Genomic DNA, 15,910 nt, shown 5'->3' on the forward strand with positions numbered 1-15,910 from the left:
ATCAGTATCATTCCTTTTATTTGTTTAAATGTGTTTGACCACGACTTTAATTCATGTTTTAATTGCACGCGTTTTTCTCCATACACTCATGCTACATAAGGATTATGTTGTAGAAATTTGTCTATTAAGAGAAAATTAATTAAAAGAAACTACAATAATAAAAAGGAAGACTTATATTGTTAACCATGCTTAAGGGACCAGTGTAATTCAGCCTTTTTTAATGAAACTCACATCAAAATGAATTCAAACAAAATATTTTTTAGAACTAAATATATTTTAACCATTACAATGTTAAAACTATCAAGTTTTCTACCTATTTAAATCCTAAAAGACTCGAGAGATTAGTCTATGCAGTTGTGTGCAGAGGATATTTGATTTACGCAAATAAAAAAAATAAAACTATTACAATGTTAAAACTATCATGAACTTTTGGAGCGTGAAACAAACTTCAAAAATGGAAGATAGGATCAATAGAAATAAAAAGTATGTTGAAATTCTTTTGTACATTGTTCAGGTGTGTTACATAGTTTTGGTAAGAATTAAGATCTACAAATTACGGTTGGTGATAGATGGTTAACATTTTAAGTGACACTAGTTTTATGACTGGATCTTAGTTTAGAATTCCAAAATTGATATGTTATACTCCCTTCGGCCTCATTTTTAAACAAAATTTAATAAAAAAAATTGACCTTAAATATAAGCAAAAGTAAACAAATTTCAACTCTATTTAATGTTATTTTTTGGATTACATAATTGTTATCAACTTATCATAAATCTTCAATGAGATTTTCAAATTTTATTCATATTTCTCTTTGTCCTTTTTTCATAACCAATTTTTTTATTAATAGGAATACAAAAAATACTCAAACTCTTACAACACAAGATCCAAACCTACCATCACACTGGAATGACAACTACGCACCTTTTATGAAGGGTTACAAAAGACCTATCAAATCATGTGCTAAAAAATCGACCATTACTAAATACAAGGACTCCTATAAATACAATAAAGCAAAGAGAGCTATTATACGTATAGACATCGTACATCTCATGAGTCTGTGCATATGCGGTCCTAAACAGATGAGAAACTATTAAAAACTTGTATAGTTGTTATATTTTTATCTAAATTTGTTGTTCAAATATCGGTGACTCAAAATAAGAGCAAAAGCACACAACGCTCCTTACGCAACAAGCATATAACCTGCTAATGAAAACCTGATACACCCCACTAATTAGGATCATCTGCATAATAGCATATAATCACACCAACACCACACCAAGCACCACACTAAAGGACCAAGCCAAATTACAAAGAAACTCACTTGCTCTTTTGGCCCAATACACACAGAATCAATCTTTATTTTTGTACCAAGTATCAATCAATTAATTAAGCAGGGAGATTAGTGCTAAATAACATGATACAGTTTTTACTAAATTTAAAATCCAAAAAGGACCCACCATGCAACTTTAAAGAATATAAAAAAGAAAAGGACAAAATAGCAAAATTTGCAAGAATGAAATGTTATAAATCAAAGCAAAATACTCAACCTTGGATGGACTGGTCTCAACTCTCACAAGTCTCACTCAATCTGTGGTTTTTGGCAACATCTCCATCAAACACAGACACACACAAAGATACCACTTTCTAATCTATTTGTCTTGTTCTTCTTCAACAAGAATTGATTACAATCATTCTGAAACATAACATAACATAACACAAAGATTCTATGTCTTCTGAACTCTATTCTTTTGGCACCACAACTTTCCACACTCATTCAACCTCAGAACATGTCTCTACTGATGGAACTGGAAGTGGAGACCTACCACCATTTTTTTCTGACTCTTTCCCTTTTTTCAACACTGAAGTTATTTCTCAACAAAATTCTAACTCATTATTTGATGAATCTCTTATTCCTTCTTCTCTAGACCCTTTTTCACCTTCTTTTTTCTCTTTCTCTCCTCCAACTGAAAACCTCACCATTTTTCATCATCAAACTAATAATAACAATGGAAGTTTCTCAGCTTTCGATATATCCGAAGTTAAAAACGAGGAATCACAAATAAGTATTGATTATTATAACAACTACAACAACAATAATACTCAATTTCTTCCACATAGTTATAGTGGTGTTGAAAATGTATCAAAGTACATGCAAAGAAGCTTCAGTAGTAACTCTTTTGAAAAGAAGCCAAATTTACTATTTCAAACTCACCATGATAATCTCGTTGATTCATCAAAATTTCAAAGACATGATTTAAGCTCTCCTGAAAATAGTTTGAGAAGGGTTTGTAGCACAGGTGATTTGCAGGTAAATTTGTAGCTAATTTGCTCTGTTTTTTCCTCTGTTTTTATTTTTCAAATTTGATTTCGTTGAAGTTTGTTTTACTTGTTAAAACAGAACATCAAAGCAAATAATATGTCTCCAACAGAAGGAAATTTGCAAGAGGATCAGAATTTCAAAGTAGGACGTTACAGTGCAGAAGAAAGAAAAGAAAGAATTTCGAAATACAGAGCAAAGAGAACTCAGAGGAACTTTAACAAGACCATTAAGGTAATCAAGAACATTATTATATGCATTAATGTGAAGTAATTAAGAAAGTTTGATTATTAAGATTCTTAATGTGTTTGTTTATGTGGAAACAGTATGCATGTAGAAAGACATTAGCGGATAATCGACCACGCGTACGTGGCAGGTTTGCGCGCAACGATGAGCCCAACGAGATTCCTAAGGCTCCATGTTTAATCAGAGATGAAGATGAAGTCAATTTTTGGGTAATTGACTGCAATTTAAAATCATGCAATGTTGGTAGAGTTACTCAATAATGTTTGTATTTATTTTTTTTTGTTAAGTAGTCTAATGACTAGAATTTCACATTTTTAAAATGATAAGCGGCATTAATGGGGTTCAAACCTCAGTTCTGCATATTACATGCAACGTCCCTGCTATGCTCGTTGTCACTGAGCTATATATGCAATATTGAAATAACATAATTTAAGTGTTTTTGAATTATGCTACAACTAGTATATTATGGTGACATTAGAGAGATGACATTGTAAATTATGACTATTAGTTGAGTTGAAAGGGTATTGATATTTATGTGGCTATGATGTAGATGGAAGAATTACGATTGCATGAAGATGATGTAACAGTGGGAGCAGCACAACAATATTTGAAGAGTAATAGCTATGGAGTTAGTCAGTTTCAGTATTTTGGCTTGTGACTTTTAATTTTAGGAAGAAGAATCTTTAGACTTTTTAGGTTTCACCACTTGATCAATTAAGCACAAGTCTTTATTTACTTTCTTTCTAATGTTTAAGTTAATTGTTATAAAATAAAATATATATGATGTACTATAAGTTAGTCACCATGGAATCTCTCAGATGTTCCTAAGGTCAATATGAAAATTGGTTGTTAGAGAGTGTCCTAGATAGCTAGTTAATTTATAGTTGCATTATATTCTTCTTTTCATTTCTTTTACTCTAGGTATGATTTATGATCAATTGTTTAGGGATCGTATATATAGTGTATCGTATTCCATAATCATTGGTAATATTATGCTTTTATACATTCAGCCTTGTTTGACGTGGGGAATAAAAGTATACAATATATATTACATTTTGCATGTCATTTTTTTATTTTATTATAATATCAAAATTTTCGAAATTGTTAAGTTGAACGTTATGACCGGGGTTCGAAGCTCGACTCACTTCATCCTCTTTCACACAAGTCATTGTACAATAGGAATGAGAGATGCAATTCTGAAATTATTAAACTTGTAACAAATGCTAACATTGTTGGAGTAATTTCAAACTTGAAAGATCCAAGATGGTTTCGCGCCACACCCCACGGGTCGCTTTACCACCAAAACGAGTGACCGCACCATCATACTTGATCATAACCCAACCCACTTCAGGAGCCTTCGACGTAAATTCGCCTGAAGAACTAACATGATCGCCTGAGTGCGCCAACTTATTATGATGTATGAACAAGCTCTTTGTGATAGCCTCCATTTTCCCTCTTAGCCATGGCAAGTTGGCAACAATATTTGTTCAAACTGATGTTGTACAATATATTAAGGGTTAGTTGAGTGGTAAGCATTTCAACTTCATAAGAAAGATAATGCAAGTTTAGATCCTAATGAAGACACTCCCGTCAATGAGTCTAGACCTAATTTTTACAAAATTTGTGTTATTGAACTCACGTTTACATAAATATATCTATACATAGGCGAGTTCTATCATGCAAGAGTTGATCAGTGGTGCACGGTGCACCACTTATCAATAATACCGAATTCATTCAAAATCAATTTGTTGTTGTAGAATCCAAACATGCACTAAGTTTACATTGAAACAATAAGAGAATTAAGAATAAAGACAGCAAGCTATTGGAATTTTGAACAAGAGCAATTTGATTATTATCACAAAAGCAAGAGCAATTTGATCAATTATGCTAAATTCTTTGCCTTCCAACCATGTGAAGTCTATTTAGTAGACAGAAAGTAGAGTAATAGCTCAACAAGAGCTTTATATAGAAAGAATGTCTCTACACTATGTGATTGATGCCAACGGTCACAAATTAGCTAAGATTATTCAATTTTTGTGAGTGGAACATATATACTAGGTTTCTAGACAGCTACCATCATACCTAGTTTAACTTGCCAACTTGATTTAGCTAAACCATTTTTTCCTATAGGCAAAGAAAAGAAAAGCCATTAAAATAATTTGTTTTTTCCATCCACAAAATTGGTGCTAAGCACATGAAGGATGAAACACAATTGGTAGAAGCTTTGTCCAAAATTGAGTTTTGAGTGGACAAAGAGACAATGAGAAGCATCAATATAAAAAAGAAAGTTATTATATTCTTTTACTATATATGATAAGGTGATAAATATAGTATTGTTTGGTTAATTAAATTTATCAATTTAGTACAAGTAGTGGACTTGTATCATCCAATTAAACATCAGTCAAATAAATTCCAAGGATAAAAGGACGTTTTCACACTTTAGTGTTGTCAAATCTTTTGCTTAAAATGATGACTGAGCATACAATATACTCTAAGTGTAGAGTGGAGGATTAAATTCCTTCATGTTATTCACACAAATGCACATGCAGCCGATCTCCATTTAGCCAAACACATTTCTGATAAAAAATAGTCTCCTTAGATAGTGTTAGATGCAAGTATCTATGACCTAAATGTGATTAATAGGTATTGAGTGGAGATGTACTACTTGTTAATTGTTTTCGACCAGATTCTCCGACAAGTGGTATTAGAGCGATGGTTTAATTTGGTGGAGAGAGAATGTAGATCATGTGTTTGGATCCTTGTATCAAAAGTTTTCTTAGCGATAGTCTGGTGGTGTCTTATGTTGGTTGTAAAAGATGCAAGTCTCACATCGACCGAGCGATATTTTGAATGTATAAGAGAGTGACTCATTTACTCAATTTATTAAGATTTTAGATTGAGATGTAGTGTCAAATTCTATTTGTATGGTTACTCTTAACTTAATGTGACTGTTTCCCAGTATTTTAGGGCTCCCCTTGTGACCAACAATAATTTTAGAGTTGATATTTTGACTAGAGAGTACAAATTCTTTGTATCAAAAGTCTTTATAACAATAGTGGTTAAACTGATATATGTTTAGCAACATATAAATAAGACACTCATAAAAATACTTTAAGATTTTGGATTGAGATGCGGTGTTCAATTATATTTGTGATTACTCTTATTTCAATGTGATGATCCCTCATATCTCGTGAGTCAACACGTAGGAAGTCAAATCGAAAACAATTCGGAAGAAGTGAATTAGTCGGCACTTCAAACTCAACTTTTTTTTTATTAATGGTTATTTTTAAGTTTATTTTGGTTCTTACATTTCTTTTATTTCATTTTTGTCATTTAAGTTTCAAATGTTAAAGTTAATTTTTAGGACTATTAATCCTGTCTCTGTTCTTTTCCCCCTCTTTGTTCTTTTCCCCCTCTTTGTAACAAAAGCTAATTTTTTTAAGAGAATATTAGATGAAGTTTAAATAACTACAATACAATCATTATTGAATATATATTAAAAAAAAAACTACAATTATTGAATTGAAAGATACAATAAAATGTGTGAGATTATCTTTTAATTTCTTTTGTTTTAAATTTCAAAAGCATAATAAAGATTTGCATACTACTTTGCTCTTGAGGGCATAAAGACACAAATTGATTGCCAACTAAAAATGCTTAAATAAATTATTAATATGAGATGAGATTAATAATATGCCATATATACTAGTGGGATAAGTAACAAGTGTTGAGCTACCATTTTGGCAGCAATACTCCCAAATAGAGACAAATATTTGTGTGTGAAAAATGGAAGGAAGCTTATACTTTATGCCTTAATAGAGAGTATCACTTTATATTGAAAAAAAAAAAATAGGAAAAGACATTGTGAAGACAGAACAACACAGTGAGGACACATAGAATAGTATTCGTTTATATAATTGTTCCATAAAAAATGAAAGTATAGATGCTTCTTATTGTAAAGCTTATATGTTTCCTTTTTAAACTATCCAATTTTATATATCAACATCAACCTTCATCAAGCTTTTCAACTTTTCATATATGATTTTCATAAAAATGATCATCACATCCTTTTGTGAAAAAGAAATGAAAATTGACATCCACAAACTTTTCATTTCAATCAAAAGATTGAAGGAGAGTTCGATGTAGATTAAACGATTTATATTCTAAGTTAGTTAAATTAAATTTTCGTATAAATAATTAATGAAAAAAATCAAATATTTGCAAAAAAATTCAATAGAATAACTACGGTCATGGCTTTCAATTGCTATTATGGTATAAACTTTGATTTTGCGACAAAATGCATGTAAATGCAATTGATGTAGCCACGGTTGGTATAAACTTTTTGTGGCTGCAAATTAGAACTATGACTGCAGTGATAGTAATGATTGACTAATAAATTATGACTATATTATAGTGTTATGTTAATTTTTTTCTTTGTGCTTGAACTTTGGACATCCAACTCCTTAATCTATCCCACCCGATAATTTCAATCATTTGATCTCTTATAATGAATTGTAATTATTTACCGAGCTTTAAATTTGCACAATCCAATTTTAATCGTTAGGCCTGCAACTCTATGAAGCACGAACACAGACACAGACATCGGACACGACACGGACACTGACACGTCGACACCGATAAAAATTTGGAAAAATGACATAATTTAGTGTAATCATAAGTGTCGGTGTCCATGTCCGACATGCCTAATCTGAGAAGTGTCGCTACTTCCTACAACATACCAACTGCATAGTCGTCCTGACTACATGAAATCTTAGTCCTCAATCTCTAGTAGCTTTTTGAATGTGATCCTATAATCTCTCAGTTATATATATATATATATATATATATATATATATATATATATATATATATATATATATATATATATATATATATATATATATAATGTTAAACTAATTAGCTTCTTATTATTACGATATAAGATTGTGATAAAAGATAGAGGGAGACAATGCTCTTTAATGGAGAGAGCAGTAAGGAAAAAGATTTACTAATAAATTTAATTTTTTGTTAAGCACCCAAATGATTCCAAACCTCCACTTTTGACCAAAACAACTACATTGGCAAGAATGGATATTAAAAAACTTACTTCAACATTCTATGATTGCAATGCTATAGATTATTATAAGATGATTAGCCTCTTGTTCCCTTAGCCTAGGGTTATTCCCTATGACCCTTTAGAGAGAATTTTCTTCATAAGGATGATGGGTGCTTGAGAGGGAAAGTTGACCACTATAAAGGATTATTTTTTTGTTTAGTCCAATAAAAAGCTATTAATTGGTTCATCAAAGATTCCATTGTTCGGTCCGTGTCCTTTGGAATATTTTTCTTAGTGATTTGATGGGATTATTAAAACAAAAAAATCAATACTACAATACATTTTACCTACATTACATCGGTCTTATATAGTTGAATTAGATACGACTTCTTAAATTAAGCTTATAAATTCGAGTTATAAAAAAATATAACTGAGAAAAGAGACACTACTAAAAATATCAGTCAGATGTGTTACAAAAATTTGTCATTAACAAAGTTACTAAATATTTGCATCAATACTATGGTTAAAAAAATTACCATATTTTTATTGTTTTGCTTTGCACACGAATGAACCTTTTATTAGACATAGCAAAAGTTCTTTAGTATAGTTTTAGAATATTGAATATAATACATGTGATCTGGCAGACAAGAAAAGTGTACATGTTATCAATGATGGAACTTTTGTCTGGGGTAAGACTGGTAAAATCGAATATTTTGAGGACCCTTTTAGCTTAAGTGGAGAATCAAGCAAGGTAATAATTAAAAATTGAGAAAAGATTGCTAGTATAACACTATTATCCAACAACTACATGGACAAGAACAGTGTTCAGTTCCTCTAGACCAAACTCAAGGAAATGACAAAGCTTCAAATTAAATTGGATTTTACAAGTTGTGGTAGCTATTTTTGAATTAAGAAGACATGAAAATCTTAATATAGTTTAAGTTTTAACTTATAAGATGTCTTCTCCACGATGCGTTGGGACGCCTGCTATCAGGTTTCTGATCGAGTCATCCACCATCATTTTCCTCATCTCTTTTGTTTCTGTGTGTGTAAACGTTTTGCCATAAATAATAATCGGTGTTACCATGTTACATCAAAAAATCAATAATGCAACGGTTAGGAAGAAATGCTGATGAAAGTTGGCCTAGCTTTTCTTTCTATATTTTGAACATAGGTGTAATGAGTGCTTAGGTTTGGAATGGGATTCATATATTCAAGTATAATTAGTAGTATTAATCAACTACAATATATGCTTAAGCAAAGAGAATATCCCCAAAAAAGTAGTCAAATGCTAGAGATCTCCACAACCTGGAGATTCTTTCATGTACGTATTAAAAAGTCTCCACAAAAGGCAACTATCAACTCGTTTCCTCTCAAAAGTCTTCTAATCAATTTTCAGATAGTGACTTGTTAGTGATGTTTTACTGCGTTTGTGCCCCCACCTCTTTTTAATTCAAATACGCCATTGATAATAAATTTGAAAGTAAACATGCCACAATTTAAATTTATTTTACTGCATGATAAGTCTAGTGTGATCACAATTACAGAAACGTCATTTAGCATTGCACACCAAAAAAAGGACATAAACTAATTATTTAACTGATTTTGTTTCAACAGCTCGACTAACAATATCGTCCCTGTGAGCTCGGATCAGTTGATAGAAACATCACATTATATATGTAGGAGCAGAGATTCGATCCTGGACACCTCACTAATTCACCTTAAGAGTAAAATTCCTACTCTCCGTACCATAATATATGTCGCTTTGACACTTTTACACATATTAAGAAAGGTAATTAATATTGTATGGAAAAGAGAGATTATGAGTTGATTTACAAAATTGTCCTTCATTTATGCTATCAAAAAAATAAATTGAAGAATTGAAAGAAGAGAGAGTAATATAAAACGATATATATTGTGGTACAAAATTTTTCCCCATGGTGACATATTGTAGAGGGAGTAACAACTAAGCTACTTGAAAAAAAGAAAGAAAAAAAACTAACAATACCAATATTATTAAGCTGGATATATTTACCTGAATATGTTCCTAACATCTCACAATTGTATACGTGTTGACGGTCGTTTCATTCGCCTTTACTTACCTCAATAAATAGACACACTTTTTTTTTGTTATTTGGTTTTGCGCTCGTACGCGGGTTCGCTGGGTAGTGTTTGTTGTGTCTGTGTTTGTTTTAGTTTTTTTTTTCCCTGTTAGGGTTGGATCTAAAACCACTTGTAGTCGAAATTCATTGTATTATCTTTAAATGCTATAAAAAGGTTTACTGGGTCAGATTGACGTCCCACAAGTTCTTGTATTTTCTTTTCTTTTATGTTTAATATATTTGAGATATTGCAGAGGGTTTCCTCTGCTCTCATTTTGCTTAAAAAAAAATAACATCTCACAATTGTATGTATAAGTTACAAGTGCTAATTACCACTTCGTCTGCTGACAATTTTTTTCTTCCATTTTACCTTTATCCATCTGTGTCTAAATAATTTAGATTTGTGATTAATATCTGGAAAAATGCATGAATCTTTTTTATATTTTAAGACACCTGAAACCGGTGACAAACATTTTATATTTTAAGACCATAATAAGCACTCCGTAGATATAGATGTGGCACCATGAACTGAATTTACGAAGTTGCTATATATGCAAAGTAAATAGTTGCAATCATATTATACTATAAATTGCACAAAACGGATTGCCAGGTTGGTCTATCCATTGCTCAAAAAAAATTATCTATCCAAAGAAAAATATTGAAATAATGTCAAAATTATACATAATAACATACAAAATTGGTGAACAAACTCATTCTGTCTTTATGTGACCTTTCGCGAAAGATTCTTCATGCCACACCCGATACATTTGAGAATAACTGACTGTGTATCCGGATCTGGTTTGATATCAAACTTCACATCAAGAAAATCCCTTATGTTTCTAAGAGTTTCAATCCCATATTGAGAAAGCTTGCCAATGCGAATCTTGGAAATATCTTGAGGACATAGAGCACAAAGAAGAAATAGCAAACCCTAATATAAACAAAAAAATATTGAAAAGAAAAATTAGATATCTCCCTTATGGAAAATAGAAACAAATTGTAAGATATGCACAATCCTTCAAGATGGAAAATAGAAACAAATTGTAAGATGTGCACAATCCTTCAAGTAATAGCATTTGAGCATGCCAAGGCCACTATATGTTGGTAAGTGCAAAATGACAAAATCCAAAAATTAGGTACCTCAAAAGGGTAAGAGTCTTGTTTCAAATTTGTGCTTACAAGGGTTTTAATTGTGGTGTTTTTGAACTGATACTGGGAAAATGGTGTAAACTATGAATTCTTAAGACTTTGTTTGAGAGTTTGAAGGAGAGGGGAGAGTTTTGAAAAAAGGGAAGGAATAAATGGAAGGCTTTGTTGATTGATTTGTTAACTAAAAGTTGTTATCTTAGGTAAGTTAATAATAAAAAGAAGCGCTTTGAGTTTCATATCAAATAAATCCTGTTTTAGTAGCCAACACATGTTGGTTAAGTTGGTAAGGAGTTAAGTCATACTCCGCAAGGGTGTGGGTTCAACTCTCATTGCCAGCATAAGGACCTCATTGATGGTGATTTGTAGTACCTTTGTTAGCACTCTTTGAGTTGTGAGGTTTACCCTTACATGGTGAGCTCCTGGGACCCAACTCACCTAAACTTTTTATTACCAACAAAAAAAAAAAACCTCTTTTGGTACCAAAATTATGACTAATGGGATGCACACGGGTCATTTGGTGCTTGTTGTCTTTTATGAGAAAAGGTTGCACTTTAAATGAATGAATTAGATGTTTGGGAGATCCTGTCCAATCTTTTCTATATTATTAGTGCCATTGATGACCCTGGATTGGACTTGGAGTTCCTAGGCAAAGCCAAAGCCGCACCCTATAAAATATGCTGTTTTCCTCCTATAAAAGATACGCATGACATGGAATGTTTTAAGTGCAGCACCCCTAGGCCAGGAATACATAATACTAGAAATAAGATTATCCAAGTAAAAAGACAACATTAATTACAACTACTAGAGATGCTATGAGATTTCAGTCTCTGTACTTGTAACTTCATTTACGAACTATGCTTTTTGCATTCTGATATGGGTCCTATCACACTCTCTGAAAGATTAAGTTTTAGATGAATAACTCCACCCATGCAACAGTTGCTTTAGAAATTCCTAGTTCCATATAAATTAGAGAAACAGTTGTTTAATATTCAATTGAATGCTTTATGATGCACTTGGGTAGTACTTTGACACGGGTTTATAAAATTGTAGCTCTTGCGCTCCAATTCTTCAAAGAATCTGGTTAAAAAATGGTGCTGCAATAGGTTTCGAACAAGGTTTGACTAAAACCGACTTTGAAGTGGACGTGATTTTACAAACAGAATTTTGAAGTTGAAAACACGTTTTAAACCCAGGTTTGATGAAATTATAGTTTTGGTTTAGAAATTTAATCTATCTTATTGTTTTTAATTTGAATATGAACATGATTTGGTTTTATGAATATCCAAACATGCACATCCTTAGATGTGGTGGGCGCCACATAGAAAGGATAAAAAGGAGTAACCAGGGAAACTAGTCTAACAAACACGACTAAAGAAGTGATTATCAATGAAAAAATGAAAAGAAAAAAAAATGAAAAAATTAATTGAAGTTTACTGTAACAAACAAGACGGTCCAAAAGAGGAGGAAAAGTTTAAGATATGAGGGAAGATGAAGAGGTGCCGAAAATTAAATAAAAGGAGTCTAACTCATTCTCTAATATCTGATCTATTATTCTATATTTTTACTGTTTAACACCAGCATCTGTCATATAGGATCATCTACAAGATACAAAGAGTTTCCCTCCATATATCTATTTGTTTGATACCAGTATCTATCATTAGATAAACAAAGATTGAAAGTGGGCTAAAATTATCAACTTGCTAACCTGATATGTTGAATCTACCACTCCAGATTGAGCTATCTCCCCTAGTAAAACATTAGCAATCCCCTCACCAATATCCTCTGGAGGCATCAGATCCTTTTTCACATCATCTGCAAAGCCAGACGTATCTTCATCCTTACCATGGTAAGCGGCAGTATCGACAGAGATGTAGCAACCAGAAGTAGTCTCTGCAACTAGTGAAATTCCATATCCGGGAGAGCTGTGGCAAACAACCAGTAAAATAAAAAGTAATTATGACTTTATGCAATATGATTTTCTTTGTTTCTATCAAATATACATTCAAAAGTTCAAATGAAGTCATCCAAAATATCTATCAAAGGAAAGGAATCATACTTTCCAGCTGGTGGACCTGATCTGTGATCAGTAAAAATGTGCACATCGGAAACTAGTGGATTGATGATTCCACGTGCAGCTCTAATCATGCTACTTTCAAACTGAGAAGATACTTTGGTTGAAAACGTAACTCCCCGAATCTTCTTAACAAAACCCTCATCGATCCAATTAACTGCCTGTTGGGAAGAATATATAAGCTACAAAAATAAATTGAAATGAAGTATAAAAGAAGTTCAGAAACTTACAGTTAGACTCTGAACAATAGGAAGCGACAAAACAACTTCCCCACCACCATTAGGAGGTAGTCCGCGGCTCTCTATTTTAAGACTCAAGGCTTCAAAATCCACTCCAAAGCGCTTTAGTATGTGAAAAGCAGCAGACTTGAAGGTATCAATTGATGGATCTTTAGAATCATTTGTAACTCCTGATATACATACAACAGTTGCAACTCTCAAACGCATTAATTAAGATATCTTCTCTATGATCCTTATGTTCTAGTTTTGAAGCTTTTATATACTCTGGTCTCTGGGCATGCTTGGATTGACTTAGTTGAGCTTATTTACTGACATAAGCACTTGTGAGACCTACTTGGGTGAGCTTATAGAAACAGTCCATAAGCTACTTTCAGCTTAGTTCCATAAACTCCGGTCTCCATATGAAAACAAGCTACAGTTTATGTGAAAACAATTTGCCTTTACTTTATCTTTTGTTATGGAAATAGCTTAGATCATAAAGGCCCCATTTGGATTGGCTTATTTTAATATTATGTTCTCTTATCTACTGACAAGGCGTTGTATTAGGGTTTGGGTAAATTAATAAAAAGTGCTTATCATAATTTTGTAAGCTACTTATGCCATATTTTAATAAGCTCTCATAATATGATTATCATTAGGCTTAACATGGAGCATATGAAAAAGTATCCCACTTTGAATCCCGCCTGGTCCATTCTACACAATATTAGCATATTTTTTTAAATATTTTTTTAGTCAATCTTAAACTTATCTTCTTTGTTTTTATACGGTTATCTTTTACTTCTTCACACTTATCTATTTTAAGGTATCCCACTTATCTTTTTTTAAATTTATCTTTTTGTGTCTATCTTCAATGTATAATTGCTTATGTAATGACACATCCAAACACTTCAATTTATGCAAGTACTTTTTAGTGTACATATCCAAACGTAAAGAGCTTGTGATGTAAGCTCTAGTGTTATAAGCTCTAATACTATAAGCATTTATATAAGTTGTTTATCCAAATGTGGTCAAACACTTATAATAAGCATTTATTTTATAAGCGCTTAATTAAATTGTTTATCCAAACAGGTCACTATATTCAGAATTGGATTTCATACTGCATCACACAGTTACTGTTCTCGAGCGTATGATCTAGATTAACAACTGAGATTGTTGATCCCATTATATTCATCTTTTATTTAATTTTCTACTGTTTTTGTAGTATTATAAGTAATAATGAATAATAAAAAGAAAAGAAAAAAGTGTAGAACCTTTGAGGGTAATGGTGAGGGGTTCCTTGGCAAACAAACACAACACAATGAGCGGTTCAAGAAAATAACCAATGGATCGAGAAACACCACAATCGTGTGGATAATTTATTCTGCCACCCATAATGATTCCCGGTTTGTACTTCAATTTAGTACCTGCCAAAACACAATCAGAATAATTATAACTTCAATCAAAAGTAGTAAACATGAAAAATATAAAAAAAAATAAAATAAAATAAAATTACCAGTTTCGTTGATTACAACACTGCAGCCATCACAGACAGTATCAAATAATCGGAGGAGTGAAACCTCATGTTTGCGAAGACCAGGGTCTGTTTTGCTGGGGCGTATGTCTTCTATGATAATGGGAGTTGAAGATAGAGTGGAGAGAAGCAGCCTTTGTCTGAAGCTTGCGCTTCCCTTCAGCTTCTTGTAGCTTTTTTCCATTTTCCCCATTCTGCCTTAAAATTATTCGAAACTACGAACAAACAACAAGTGGCGCAAATTAATAAGTTCCCCTGCTTATTGAAATGAAGGGAGAAAAAAAAAACCTTCCAAAACCCTAATTCCACCCCCAATTCTAATAATCTAAGTTTCCACCAAAAACATAATTATACTATCATCAATGGTGGCATATCACGATGTAATTCATTGTTTAATATAGTTTTATTTGAAGAAGAGAATAAATCAATACACAGTTTAACACAACAAGATTAAATCAATTTCCATATAGAAGAAAAGAACAGAGACGATTGGTAGTAAGGATTAAACTCACTGTTCGGAACAAAGGCGGACGCAGGTGGGAATGAAGTGACGGAGTAGCAGGGACCGGAGTGGAGAGGGACGCCGGAGTTGGCCGCAGAGCAGAGGGAGGGTATAGCTGCCGCGCGAGACTGACTAAGGGAGGGAGATGAAGTTGGGGTTTAGGGTTTTGGTTTTTAATGGATTTAGGGGTTTAGGTTAGAGGGTAGTGAATGTACTGTTTGTTTTTTTTTTTTTTCCCTTTTCCCGTAATTTTATTTTCTATTTTATTGGAGTTTGCCCCAAGTATAAACACTCGAATTAACTGTTTCCCAGGTCTAATATTAACATTTATGATAACATTGAATTATGTCATTGTTTTATTAATTGTTATTGATGTTGATGTGTCATTGTTTGTGTTATGTTCGATTCGTATTTCATAGTTTGTCAAATTAATATTATTATTTTTATTTTGTACAAATATTATTATTATAGTGTACATTTCGTTATTTTATATTATTAATTTGGGTGTGTTTGAATTTGTGAACAAATTCATATTTTTTGTTTTAAAAAATTTATAATTTGGCTTTGGTAAAATTAACCAATAAGTTAGATGGTAAAAGCTGTTAGCTAAAAAATTTTGTAGAATGAAATTAAAGTGTTTGATAAATTTAGTTATTATAAGTATAAAATAACATGAAATTACATGATTATTTTATGTAAGTGGTATTTATTTTTATG

The 15,910-nt window shown here is 32.0% G+C and overlaps 2 protein-coding genes across 2 annotated transcripts; one reads left to right on the forward strand and one right to left on the reverse strand.

The window, feature by feature from the left end:
* Window positions 1-1,561: 1,561 nt before the first annotated feature.
* Window positions 1,562-3,501, forward strand: LOC123916696 (zinc finger protein CONSTANS-LIKE 2). The gene is made up of 4 exons (XM_045968211.1): window positions 1,562-2,309; window positions 2,400-2,552; window positions 2,645-2,773; window positions 3,115-3,501. Exons 1-4 carry the CDS (start codon window positions 1,728-1,730, stop codon window positions 3,220-3,222), a joined length of 972 nt encoding a protein of 323 aa, XP_045824167.1. The 5' UTR covers window positions 1,562-1,727; the 3' UTR covers window positions 3,223-3,501.
* A 6,773-nt stretch (window positions 3,502-10,274) lies between these two features.
* On the reverse strand, window positions 10,275-15,395 carry LOC123917456 (probable RNA 3'-terminal phosphate cyclase-like protein). Its single transcript, XM_045969181.1, has 7 exons — window positions 15,204-15,395; window positions 14,674-14,906; window positions 14,432-14,584; window positions 13,173-13,351; window positions 12,928-13,103; window positions 12,577-12,793; window positions 10,275-10,653 (listed from the first exon to the last, which is right to left on the reverse strand). The coding sequence occupies exons 2-7, from the start codon at window positions 14,882-14,884 to the stop codon at window positions 10,444-10,446; spliced, it is 1,146 nt and encodes a 381-aa protein (XP_045825137.1). The 5' UTR covers window positions 14,885-14,906; window positions 15,204-15,395; the 3' UTR covers window positions 10,275-10,443.
* Window positions 15,396-15,910: the final 515 nt, after the last annotated feature.

Source organism: Trifolium pratense, linkage group LG3 (assembly GCF_020283565.1).
Source record: "Trifolium pratense cultivar HEN17-A07 linkage group LG3, ARS_RC_1.1, whole genome shotgun sequence".
Taxonomy (NCBI): Eukaryota; Viridiplantae; Streptophyta; class Magnoliopsida; order Fabales; family Fabaceae; genus Trifolium; species Trifolium pratense.

Excerpts from the sequence above, each read along its gene's own strand:
- LOC123916696 (XM_045968211.1), top strand. The coding sequence starts at position 1,728 with ATGTCTTCTGAACTCTATTCTTTTGGCACCACAACTTTCCACACTCAT. Across the intron at positions 2,310-2,399 it reads GTAGCACAGGTGATTTGCAG|AACATCAAAGCAAATAATAT; the intron begins GTAAATTTGTAG and ends TTGTTAAAACAG. Across the intron at positions 2,553-2,644 it reads ACTTTAACAAGACCATTAAG|TATGCATGTAGAAAGACATT; the intron begins GTAATCAAGAAC and ends ATGTGGAAACAG.
- LOC123917456 (XM_045969181.1), bottom strand. The coding sequence starts at position 14,884 with ATGGGGAAAATGGAAAAAAGCTACAAGAAGCTGAAGGGAAGCGCAAGC. Across the intron at positions 13,104-13,172 it reads CTATTGTTCAGAGTCTAACT|GCAGTTAATTGGATCGATGA; the intron begins GTAAGTTTCTGA and ends TCTTCCCAACAG. Across the intron at positions 10,654-12,576 it reads TGGTAGATTCAACATATCAG|GGTTTGCTATTTCTTCTTTG; the intron begins GTTAGCAAGTTG and ends TGTTTATATTAG.